The sequence below is a fragment of the Elgaria multicarinata genome, chromosome 10 (genome assembly GCF_023053635.1).
Source record: "Elgaria multicarinata webbii isolate HBS135686 ecotype San Diego chromosome 10, rElgMul1.1.pri, whole genome shotgun sequence".
Taxonomy (NCBI): Eukaryota; Metazoa; Chordata; class Lepidosauria; order Squamata; family Anguidae; genus Elgaria; species Elgaria multicarinata.
The window spans coordinates 36701663-36714308 of NC_086180.1; the positions used below are offsets into that span (position 1 = coordinate 36701663).

The window sequence follows — 12646 nt, forward strand, 5'->3', positions numbered from 1 at the left end:
CAGCGGAGATAGAAATTAGAGTCACTCGCAGCTTGAACTTCCGAGGGTAATGGGAAGCCATAGTCCTTCTTGAACGCAGCGGGGCATCGCTAAGCTTTGTATCTCTATGGTGAAAATTAGTACCGGAATGACAGTGGAGGCTGGTGGCTCCGATGCCAGTGGGGCTGTGAATCCGCTTCAGAACTCCAAAGGAACTATCCAAGGTGCTGAACCAGTGTCGAACCTATTTTCAGAATAGGGTTCAGCACCTTGGATAGCTTATTTAGAGTTCTGACTGAAACGCAGAGTAGATTCTCATCCCCATTGACATCAGAGTCACCGGCCTCCATTGTACAATGATAAAACTATGGGTTTTTATTTATTCCATATGGCATAGATGTTGGTTTTAGCTCCTGTATTTCCCAATTGTTTTTAGCTTTTATGATTTGTTTTGTATGACTGTCTTAGTATTCGGGTTTTGATGCTTGGCTGGATATTTATGGTTTATTGTTATGTTTTTAATTCACACTTAATAAAAAGCGCATTTGTTTTGTAGGCATATAAATATAACAGAAAATGACATAACATGTTATTAAATATAACAGAAAATGACATAACATGTTATTAAACATCGCTTAACGTTTTAAACTATTTTAATGTTATAATATTTTTATTGTTGTATTTATTGCTTTGGTTGTGATATTGTTGTTTATATACCACACAGTGGGTGGTATATAAATGTAATTAAATAAATTACAGTAGCACATCAATAACAATTAAATGGACTTAAATAAAAATTAAAAACCAAATCTAGACCAAAGAACACACTAACAGTATAATCCTGTACTCACTTACTAAGTAGGGTGACTATAGGAAAAGGAGGGCAGGGCTCCTGTATATAGTTATATAGTGTATAGAGTTATATAGAAAAGGGAATTTCAGAAGGTGCCATTTATATGTATGCAGCACCTGGTGGAATCCCCCCTTCATCACAAGGGTTAAAGCTGCAGGAGCCCTGCCCTCTTCAGTATCTGGTCACCCTATCACTTACCTCACTGAAATCTTTGGATTTATATGTGTTAGGCTGCAACCCTATGCATGCTTATCTTGTAGTAAAACTCCATTGGACGTAATAGAATTTATGAGCAGATATGCCTAGGATCCTACAACAAAAGAACTAACAGTGCAATACTGTGTATATTTACTTAGACGTAAGTTTCACAAAGTTCAATGGGACTTATTTTCTGTCTGCCACGTTGGTTTAGGATTGTAACCTAAAACAACGATGTCTGCAGCGGCAATTAATCCTGATTAAGAGAAATTGCTTTGTATTGGGTATTAAAATGAAAAACCAGTTCGGGTTTAAGACGGGACATTTCAGCCAGTACGGCGTTGGGATCGTGTCCTCTTTGGGGAGTTTGGAGCAAGGAGTGTACATATCCCCCAGTCCTACGCAATTCCGATATTATATTGAACTCGGTTGCCAGTCTTACGGCTTAAAGATGCAAAGCTAGAGCGGCACCCGTTCTTCGTCCACAGAGCTAGGGACATATATAAATGATAGACTCAAACTAATGCCCGTGCTGGCTGGAAATTATGGGAATTGTAGTCCAACACATCTGGAGGGCACCAAGTCGGCTTTAGCAGGATAGGAATTTCCATAGTATTAAATTAAGAATAGAAAACCGTTTAAATCCACTCTTCTTGATTCGTTTGTGTTTTCAGCATTGTACTTCCGCCACTCTTGCCCCGCATATGGAGCAGCCGAACTGTCGCTATCAGAGCCGGAAGTGCTTGCCGTATTAAACGCTTTGCTTTCTTCTTCTTCTTTTTTTAAAGCAAGAACCCTCTTTAGGCGGCGCTTGCCTTTGCCCTCCGAGGAGGAAGCGGCGGTGACTCCTCCTCCTGCTGTGGGTCGGGCACGTGGGAGGGAGCCTTGGGAAGGCGCCGGCTGTGGCTCTTTCCCTCGCCTGCCGCGATGTCCTCTTCCAAGCGGAAAAGCAAGGGGCGGCCCCCCATAGAGAGCGCCGCTTCTCCGCTCGCCTTGCGGGATGCAGCGCCGGAGCCCCCTGCATGTCTCAGCCTGGCGGCTGCGGAATTCCTGGACAAAGGTGGGTGATGCTGGTCGGCGCTTGCAGGGGTCGTTTCTCTCTCTGGGGGCTGAACTGGTTTGCCTTTCCCCTGTGTTAGCACTCCGCCTGGACCATTGTGCGGAGACCCGAAAAATGAAGCACTCGACTCATGACATGTCTTACCCCGGGGCATGTCTGCACCAGCCCTATGTCCCGGGATCATTCCTGTGCATCCAAATGCCACACAGGGGATCCCGGGAGCAGGCAGGGGCAATCACTCCATTTTCCTGGGATAACCCTTAGATGTAGAAAGGGCCGTAGTCTTGGGGCCCCCCTTATTCATGCTCACAACAACCCTGAGGTAGGCTAGGCTGGGAGTGGCCCAAGGTTATTCAGCGAGCTCTAGGGGATTTAAACCTGGTTATCTCCAGTCTAAGGGCCAAATCAGACATTACTTTAAATGTGTGTCTACATCTTTTTCCAGTTGTTCTCTAGGTACATGCCGGCCCCTGATCCAGATCGGGAGTCTAGCACGGGGAGTAGGGGTGCTTTCAAGATCCGGTTTGGAACCTCTGTATCTACTCCAAAAAGGGACTGAGGCTGAGGAGACTAGGCGGCTAGACACAGATTTAAAGTAATGTCTGTTTGGCCCTGAGTCGAATAATACAACTGCTACACCACTCATGTTCTCAAAAGTTATGTTGCAGGTTTGTCCACGATCCTCCTGCTGCTCTGTTGTTTAATGGGGGACACTTTAATGACTGCCTTTTTAATTCCTACCTTGAGGGCTGCTACATAGTTACCAAATCACTCTACAGAGGGCATTTCAGTTTTCTCTTTCTTCCAACACCGGTGTATAGATCATACTGTGTGACAGCTAGACATGCAGGATTCTTGGTCCACTAGTGAGTCTGAGAAGCCCTTCTCAGCATATGTTTATTTTATTGAATTAAATTTATATACTGCCCAACTGGCAGATGCCCTCGGGGAGGTTTACAATCAAATTACCCCCAAACAACAATAAAATAACAACCAAAACAATAAGTGCAACATTGAAAATATCATAACATTTAAATATTTTTAAATGTTGAAGAGTGATGTTTAATAATGTAAGGTTATTTGCTGCTATATTTATCATATGCCTATAAAACCAGTTACCTTTTTTATTAAAAACATGAATTGAAAACATAACAGTAAACCTTAAACATCCAACCCAACATAAAAATCAGAATACCAACATAGTAAAATACAGATCAAATCACAGGAGCTAAAACAATCGGGAAATACAGACGCTAAAACCAACACCTATGCTATACAGACTCAGTGTAGTAGTGTTTTTCATCATAGAGATACTAAGGATAGCGATAGGTACACAGTGAAAAATCCACATGTAGGAATGCCACCTACGATGTTCTGCATCTCTCTGTACTATCTGTGTAGGACAGACTTCCCTTTCTGAGGCTAACATGGGATAACTGCAGTTGTAGTACAACGCATCTGGAGGGCACCAGGTTGGGGAAGGCTAGGAGTTCAGTAAACTGGTAACTGGCCCAGAGGAGAGAGTGTGACAAAGAGAGAGGATTATTTATCTATTACACGTTGATGTCCTGCCTTTCTAGTTCAAGGAACTGTCCCTCACTTTTATTTTCACAATAATTCTGTGAGGTAAGTTAGGGTGACTGGTTCAAGGTCACCCACCCAGTGAGTTTCAGGTGGGAGTGCGAATTTGAAGCCGGGTTTCCCCAGCAATAAATACTCTGTCCATTACACCACACTCCTCTTTAAATTGGCGCCCATCCCTACTCCCTGAACTTATGGTTTGTGGGAACATTCCCAAGAAAGGGCCCACTCTTTCTTTTCCCAAGTTTCCTATGCCCATTACAGAGAATAAGGCTTCTTAACTGGTGGAAGCAGAACCACTGAATATGCTCTACCCTGCTGTAGCAAAATGTCTCTATCTACTAACCATTATGTTGACAGTTTCTGTTCCATTAGTGCATGCTGTGTTTGTATATTTAGGCAGAATAAGCTGCTATTGTTCATTCAGTGCACAATGGTGTGCTTGTTCCTGACACGTGAGCTGAGTGTGAGAAATGTTGCGTATGAAAAATCCCTCAGAATTGACATCTGTAGTTTCCCCTTCATATTTTGAGTGGTGTCTTAACTCCTTTTTTTGAAATTTTCCCTCCCTATGAGCAAGAGGCAGAACATTCCAGTCTTCAGTAGTGAAGAGAAGAGTGTCCTGTAATAATTGCATGAATGCCATTATCCTAGATGTGATATGATGGGATTAAATAAAAATACAACATGGCATGTGTTAAAAATTGGTTGTATTTCTATAGCCCGCATTCCATGGGTTGATGCATGCATGGCTGTTGTTCCTTTGTGGCTTCATCCCACATTCCTTCAGTAATGTAAAAATGCAGAGGGCATGTGGAATAGACAGGCAGCAAGCATCATACTGATGCTGTTCTCTCTCTGCTGTCTCCCCCCCCCCCCAATACTACTGCGGTCCATTCTGGGTGACACCATAGTTTCTATACTGTGCTATCAGGGCAGCAAATGATGGAATTATGGTAAGGGAGTAACAGCTTTGCGTAATGTAAGAAATATTTCAATATCTTATTGTCATTGATTGCAAAGGCTGAGAACCTATTTGGCTTCTGATACTAAACTGGGCTATTTAATTTCTGTGGTATCACGTTCCGTTGCTGATAGTAGTTTTTTTGTGTATGTGTGGAAAAACTTAGATTTTATTGACAAAAATTCTGGCTTGAGCAAGCGAGTAATCAGTGTGCAGTTTTTAAAATTCCCTTTGTAATTTTAGCAGATGACAAAGTCCCCAAAATGTACAGAACATCCCTTGTGCAGCTGGCACTCAGCAACATGAAATCGGTGGGTATATGCATAGGACGGCCGGTGTTGCTTACCAGTAAAAATGGAAGACAAGAGGTAATTATCGTTCTTATTCAGTTGTGTGTGCTTGTTGGAGAAATGGTTGTATACTTGCTGAATCAGTCAGAGGCAATTCAAAACTGCAGTTTCTGATGTGGTACAGACCTTTCATGGGATTTTTAGGAAGGACAGACCATCCCATAAGCTGCGCATATAGAGCAAGGATTATTATTATTATTATTATTATTATTATTATTATTATTATTATTATTTATAAAGCGCTATCAGTGTTCATGGCACTGTACAGGATGCAGAAACTTCAGGCCTGCAAGCCAAATCGGCCTACACAGGGCCCTAACCTGGCCCTCTGGGATTCCCCAAGAGGCCACGCCCCCTTTTTGGAGTTTCTTGGCTTTTACATAGTTTCTCCCAGTACTAAAGGTTGAAATGCCTTTCCTAAGGCTTAATTACTCGCAGGAAGAGCTTTAACCTAAAGTATGCTGGCATTTTGCATATGTTTGGCCCTGCCCCTTTTGGCCACGCCCACCACTGGGATGCGACTTCCAAGCACTTCTCCAAAATGGGAATTGACCTTCAGGGTGAAAGAGGTGCTGCACCCCTGATACAGAGATAAGATCTTGATGGGTGGTAGGGTGGAGAAGTCCTTTTCAACAGTGATCAGCTCCCCAGAATGCACGTGGGTGATCATGTATTAAAAGCACCTGTATGTCAGAGTCCTTCTTTACGTGTAAATCTTGTGTAAGCAGCTAGCCACAAAGGTGCAACCATCCAAATGTAACCTAAAATAGAACCTCGGACTGTGTGCAACATGCCTCTCTGCCCTTTTGTCTTTCCCCACGTCTCTTTTGTGAGGCAGAATTACTGGAAGTGAATGCTGTGCACTGTGCTCCTGTCTAGTCTTGGTAAGGTAAAGGGGGGGAAGGAATAAAATAAAGGGAAATCCTCTGCTCCTATTTGCTGATGATATGTTGGGCCTTCCTAAGTGTGTACTTATCGGCATTTCTACAAACCTGACAATTGAGTCTTTTCTCAATTGGCTAATAATATAGATGTTTTGTTAATGGCTGGTTAAGTGTTTGTTGGCATTTTGGGTAGGTTTGTACTGCATGGCCTGTTGCAAGCTTTCCTGGTGGAAGAATTGGCTTAAGTGGAATTACCCAGAAAAATCTGAAAGTGGTACCTGGTGATGCGGTCATTGTCCAGCCTGTGACTGGTGCTCTGGTGCAGGCAGAGGAAGTGGAAGTAAAGCTGAGGTATGTTGCTATATGTGCATTTTGTACCACCTCTCTGTGATCAGGATTCAGACCTATTTTAAGTAGGGGGTCATTTTGTCCCTTTCAACCCCCATGTCATCATGAACATAAGAAGTGACATGCTGATCAGACCGAGGGTCCATCTAGTCCAGCACTCTGTTCACACAGTGGCCCACCAGCTGTTAATCAGGGACCAACAAAGCAGGACATGGTGCAACAGCACCCTCCCACCCATGTTCCCCAGCAACTGATGCACATAGGCTTACTGCCTCTGATACTGGAGGTAGCCATCAGGGCTAGTAACCATTGAGGGCCTTCTTCAGGAATTTATCCAGCCCCCTTTTAAAGCCATCCAAATTGGTGGCCAATTGGTAGTTTAACTACGTGCTGTGTGAAGAAGTACTTCCTTTGATTTGTCCTGAATCTCCCACCAAACAGCTTCATGGGATGATTCCAGGATCTAGTATTTTGAGAGGGAGAAAAATGTCTTCCTGACCACATTTTGAGAGAGGGAGAAAAATGTCTTCCTGACCACATTCTCCACACCATGAAAGGTGATTTTAATTACCTCTATTTACTACACACTGAAATCATGGTATTGCATCTTGTGCTGGTCACATCCAAATTTAGCCTTTGATAGAAATGTACTGTAACCCTGTTAAGTGAAGCTGTCTGTGGGATGTCTGTGGGATGTCTGGAGCACACTGGCTTTTATGCCCTTTGGACAGGGCTGAGGAAGTTGTGATTCTCCAGGTGATGTTGGACTACAACTCCCATAGCCCTTGACCATTGGCCATGCTGAGGGAAGTTGAATTCACACATTCCCCACCTCGGCTTCAAGAGATGATGGCATAGGGGACAGAAGATTTTTCATTTGGAGATCAAATGTAACCCCACTTTCTGCACCAGAAACCACCCGTTGCATGGGAAGTAGGGAACTTGAAAAGTTGGGGTTTGAACAGTTGTGGTATGGATTAGGGGGGAAGAATGTCAAAGCCCTCAAACATTTCAACATTATACTAACATGAATATTCAGGAGGCACACATTATATGTGCCACCTACAACTGTTAATTGTTTGAAAATAAACTCTGATTGCTTCTCAGAATTTGAGAGCAAGCAGCAAAGAGGGTACTAATTCACAAAATATATCAAACTTTTAAAAAGCCAATTTTAAGCATAATATGGCAGCAGATTTATTTACACAAAAGATGCAATGGCGCTGTCCTGTTCTTGCTGCCATTTTGGGAGTGTCTCCTGATTTCCCTCACCTCTTGTCAATTTTTCAGGCAATGTGAGTGCTTCCACTTAAAGGAGTAGCTTCAGTATGTGGCTCTAGGAAATGCATGTATCGCTTGAAAAATGGGGCTGATGGTGCAAAATGGTGGCTGCCGCAGCTGTACTAAGACTGCAGCAATCAGGAGCAGTGTAAACCCTGCTGCTTAACCAAAAACCCTTAACCAGCAGGGTTAACAGTGTCGTCAGGATGGGCCCAATACCACTTAATCTGGCAGCAGCGCAGGCCAGCTGGAGAATAAGTGAATTGAATGTATATTATGGCAAGTGCTGAGATCAGATGAAATCATGAAAGAGAAATGTTCACATAGGTTTGGAAGAATGGCACAAGGGCTAAATTGAAATGGCTGCCAGGGTATCAATATGTGAAGATTTGTGCCATTGAATTGCAGGACAGCTTGAAATTTATCTTGAACTTCCAAACCAGTCAATTTAATTGCCTTCATAGAGAATGGTTTTGAAAATAGTTTGTTACTAAGTTTAGAGTGCCCCCTACTGACTGTAACTTCATAAATCATAACTTAAGCCAGAGTCTTGTGGCACCTTGTAGTACAAGCGTTTTATTTCTGTCACCTGTAAAGGTGATGGCCTGTTTTAACTTTTTGTAATAACCTTTGGTTTATACAAATAAACTTGATGAAGTAGCATAAGCTTTTGTGGACACTTCATCTTATTAGACAGTGTCCACAGCAGCTTATGAATGAATAAATTTATTAGTCTTTAAAGTCTCGCAAGACTCAGTTGTTTTTGTTGCAACAGACTGACACGTCTACCTTTCTGAAAATTGTGCAATTTATGTAACACAAAGGATATTTCATGAAGGAATATTTTTCAGAAGTTGGGTTTAACTGATTCATCACACTTGACCCCCATAGGCTGCATGGCTAATCTACTAGAATTCTTTGAAAGTGTCAACAAACATATAGACAGGGGTAATCTGGTGGACATAGTTTACTTGGATTTCTAAAAGGCTTTTGATAAAGTCCCCCACCAAAGACCCCTGAATAAACTTCGTAGACATGGAATAAGAGGAGAGGTCCTCTTATGGATCAGTAACTGGTTAAAAAACAGAAAGCAAAGAGTAAGAATAAATGGTCAATCATCCCGATGGAGGGAAGTAAATAGTGGGGTCCCACAGGGATTGGTATTGGGACCAGTTCTTTTCAACTTGTTCATAAATGATCTGGAATTAGGAGTGAGCAGTGAAGTGGCCAAGTTTGCTGATGACACCAAATTATTTAAGGTTGTTAAAACACAAAGGGATTGTGAAGAGCTCCAAAGGGATCTCTCCAAGCTAGGAGAGTGGGAGACCAAATGGCAGATGCGGTTCAATGTAAGCAAGTGTAAGGTGATACACATTGGGGCAAAAAAACCCAACTTCAAGTATAACCTGATGGGATCTGAGCTGGTGGTGACCAAAAAAGAAAGAGATCTTGGGATTGTGGTGGACAGCTCAATGAAAATGTCCGCCCAGTGTGTGGCCGCTGTAAAGGAGGCAAACTCCATGTTAGGCATTATAAGAAAAGGAATTGAGACTAAAATTGCCAGTATCATACTGCCTTTATACAAATCTATGGTGCGACCACACTTAGAATACTGTGTCCAGTTCTGGTCACCACACCTAAAAAAGGATATTATAGAGCTGGAAAAAGTGCAGAAAAGGGCAACTAAAATGATTAAGGGGCTGGAGCATCTCCCCTATGAGGGAAGGTTACATCAGCTGGGATTGTTTAGCTTGGAGAAGAGGAGGCTGAGGGGAGACATGATAGAGGTGTACAAAATTATGCATGGTATGGAGAATGTGGATAAAGGGACATTTTTCTCCCTTTCTCAAAATACGAGAACTCAAGGTCATCCCATGAAGTTGATTGGTGGGAGATTCAGGACAAATAAAAGGAAGTACTTCTTCACACAGCTCATAGTTAAATTATGGAATTCACTACCACAAGATGTAGTGATGGCCACCAATTTGGATGGCTTTAAAAGGGGGTTGGATAAATTCCTGGAGGCAAAGGCTATCAATGGCTACTAGCCCTGATGGTTGTGTGCTATCTCCAGTATTCGAGGCAGAAGCCTGTGTGCACCAGTTGCTGGAGAACATGGGTGGGAGGGTGCTGTTCCACCATGTCCTGCTTGTTCATCCCTGGCCGATGGCTGGTTGGCCACTGTGTGAACAGAGTGTTGGACTAGATGGACCCTTGGTCTGATCCAGCATGGCGCTTCTTATGGCATCCATGTTATCCCTGCTAGTCTAAATGACTGAAACAAGAGAGTAGTTGAATTGAAATGTTGTGGTGTGGTGGGATTGTCGCACAAAGGTTATACAACCTTTGACCTCTCTTTTTGCAGGACTTACCCTTCAGACTTGTTAAACCCACTTATGCAGTTGGAGACTAGCATTTGCTGTGTTATTTAAGAGGAAAAGCAGTAGGTTATAATTCTCTGTAGATGTTTGAAGTTTGTGGATTCAAGGGAAACGGAAGACTGATTTAGTATCTTACGCTGGGCAGCATGTGTTAATTCTTGAAATAAGAAATTGATGAAATCAAGTAAGTAACCAAGTTCATTGATATGAGGAATACATTTCCCTATTGAAGAATTGTATTTTTCCCCATTCCCAGGGCTAAAGATAGCTGTCTTAATGCTGAAGAGTTGTCTTCCAGTGTTCTAAGAAATCTAGGTATGTAGTTTCGTTTAATCCTTAGTGTGCCATGCACTTACAATAATTTCTTCCCTTTTTTTTAAAAAAGAAAGAAAAGTAAATGGCATAGTCTGTGCTGAAGTAGGCCAATAATAAGTATTTTTAGTTCTTTACTTATTATTGCTATTTCTTAGAATAATATGCTATATTTGAGAGAAATGTTCTTTTATTCTTCCTTAGGCTCTGAAGGCAGTTGTTTGGTGTTTATGCTTGTTGATGTATCACCTTTACTAATGAAGGATAACTTTACGCTTTGCTATGATAAGCAGGGACTACTTGAAACGGTTTTTTAAAATCTTTTTTTTTATTGCAGATGGTAAAGTCGTTTTGCCAGGTAACAACCTGCAAATAACTTTCTATGGCCGAACTTGTGACCCGATGGTCACAAAGGTGAAAGGAACGGATGGTGTTCTGCTGAAATTGCAAGACAGCTCCTTCTTTAAGCCAGCACAGGAACTGTCACTAGAGAATTTTGATACCAGTGATTCTGATTTATCTATGCAGCTTGGCAAACTGGCCATCGAAGACCATCAAGAAGGAGCATCAACCAGTACTCCATGCAAGCAGGTGGATCTCAGCATATCAGTTAATGCTTCCATAGATGCTGTGGGGCGTGAGGAACTGAGTCCTGGTCCAACAGAAATGCTTTTATTTGATGACAGTGTTCCTCAGTCTGGATCAACCAAATTAAAAGATAGTGAGATAGGAATGGAGGGATTACTGCAAGCTGGTAAAACAGGAACAGCACTGAACTCAGAGACATTTTACTTTATATCTTCAAGGACTAGGATCAGTTTCTTTGACTCTCGAACCAAAGTAACGGAAGAATGCAATCGTGAATCAAAGATTACTTATGATTCAATAGGTGGACTCAATAACCAACTACGAACCATAAGAGAAATGATTGAACTTCCCCTGAAGCAGCCTGGCCTGTTTAGAAGTTATGGTAGGATATCTGTGAAGTGAATCTCCATTACAAATTGCTCATTTGCTAACCTTATTTCCCCTAAATAGTTCAAGTACATGTGCTATCTGTTCCCATGACAGATCATTTGCTGCTTTAAAAAATTGGTTTTACCTGTCTCTCTTTATGCATGCACCACATTAGTTTGGAAAAATAAGCCAAGGTTCTGAAGAATCCTGATGTTGTTGGCTCTCTGGCTGTGGAGACTCGGCAGCTGGGTCTGGGTCACTTCTCCAACAGAGGAGAGAAGGGGTCTTGGCCAGCTTGACTTAATTGCGTGTGGAGTTTCCCTAATCCGGAAAGCCTGCAGACAGCAAAGCAGAAGTGCTGGAAAACTCCTGCTGTTGTGTCTGATCTGTGTTTGGAGAGAACGGTGGGGATTCCTCCCCCTGCCTTTTCCCCAACCCCCACTAGTGGTGGGTCTTATGGAGGGGGCAGGACTTGCAGTGCTAGGTTTCCCGTGGAGGTTCAACATCTCTGGTTTAGCATGTCTTTTGAATCGGGGATCCTGGCTTGTCGGTCTCTTTACAAGCCAAGATTGCAAATCAGGATTCGGACAATGCACTAAAGAAAACATTGTTGGGCTATTTAGCTCAAGGGTGCAATGTGGCCTAGAACTCCCAGAATCCCTCACATTTGGCAATACTGGCTAGGGCTGATGGCTATTGTAGGTCAAAACAAGTTGCCCACCTCTGGTTTAGCTGGTCACAGTAACAGGAATGCGGCCTGTTTCAGACATGCACGATAATAGATAAATCTATCCTTGCTCTTGCGAAGTGCACATTCTCTGGCTTAAGAATCTATTAAACAGTGTAGATGGCGATGCATTTCTTTGAAATCAACGAATGAACACATCTCGGCATCTGAATTATTTTGTTAAATCAGGATTGCAGAGCACCTCCCATTATGTCTTTATTGTGTTCGTGCCTTTGTATTCAGTAATTAAAACTAATGTCAATCATCTTAAATAACTTAGGGTGAGGTCCTTTCGTGATGACTGTAAACATCCAAACTCGGGAGTCTTACAGTCATCCAGTGCAGAGCAGCAGGAGTGGCAGAGGTGGTAGTTGCCTCCATGCACCTCCCACCCTGCATTTTCTTTAGATGTGGCTTTTGCCCATCTAGCTGGGGTGCTTTGGAGGGAGAGGGAAGGAGGCTGAAGTATCTTGTAATAAAAATATTCAAGCCCAGGAAGAGCCGCTTTTTAAATAAGGTTTTTAAAGGCACAAATACTTTTTGAAGTTGTTATTAATAATAATAAAAAAGTGCTGTTGACGCGATCTTTGGAGATATTGCAAGTTTGGGAGACCAAACCCTGCATGTGGAGATGTTTCTATCCTCAAGATGGAACCATCTCCACATACAATGCATGATACCTTATCAGAAACATTTGAATTGTTACTGCAGCGGTAGATACATCCTCATTACTTTTCAGAAAGATATGTTAGCTGAAGAAATGTTTGTGCT

At 42.4% G+C, this 12646-nt stretch overlaps 1 protein-coding gene across 4 annotated transcripts in view; it reads left to right on the plus strand.

Moving 5' to 3' along the window:
• The first annotated feature begins 1947 nt into the window (after window positions 1–1947).
• Window positions 1948–12646, plus strand: part of AFG2A (AFG2 AAA ATPase homolog A) — a 195850-nt gene continuing 185151 nt past the window's right edge. For 2 of the 4 annotated variants that reach the window (XM_063136432.1, XM_063136434.1), the window contains exons 1-5: window positions 1948–2090; window positions 4879–5003; window positions 6063–6220; window positions 10136–10194; window positions 10529–11161. In XM_063136432.1, coding sequence (XP_062992502.1) covers window positions 1958–2090; window positions 4879–5003; window positions 6063–6220; window positions 10136–10194; window positions 10529–11161 — 1108 coding nt within the window. In that variant the 5' untranslated portion in view covers window positions 1948–1957. Of the gene's footprint in view, window positions 2091–4878; window positions 5004–6062; window positions 6221–10135; window positions 10195–10528; window positions 11162–12646 lie in introns of those variants that run through there. The other 2 variants (XM_063136433.1, XM_063136435.1) reach the window with 2 other exon arrangements.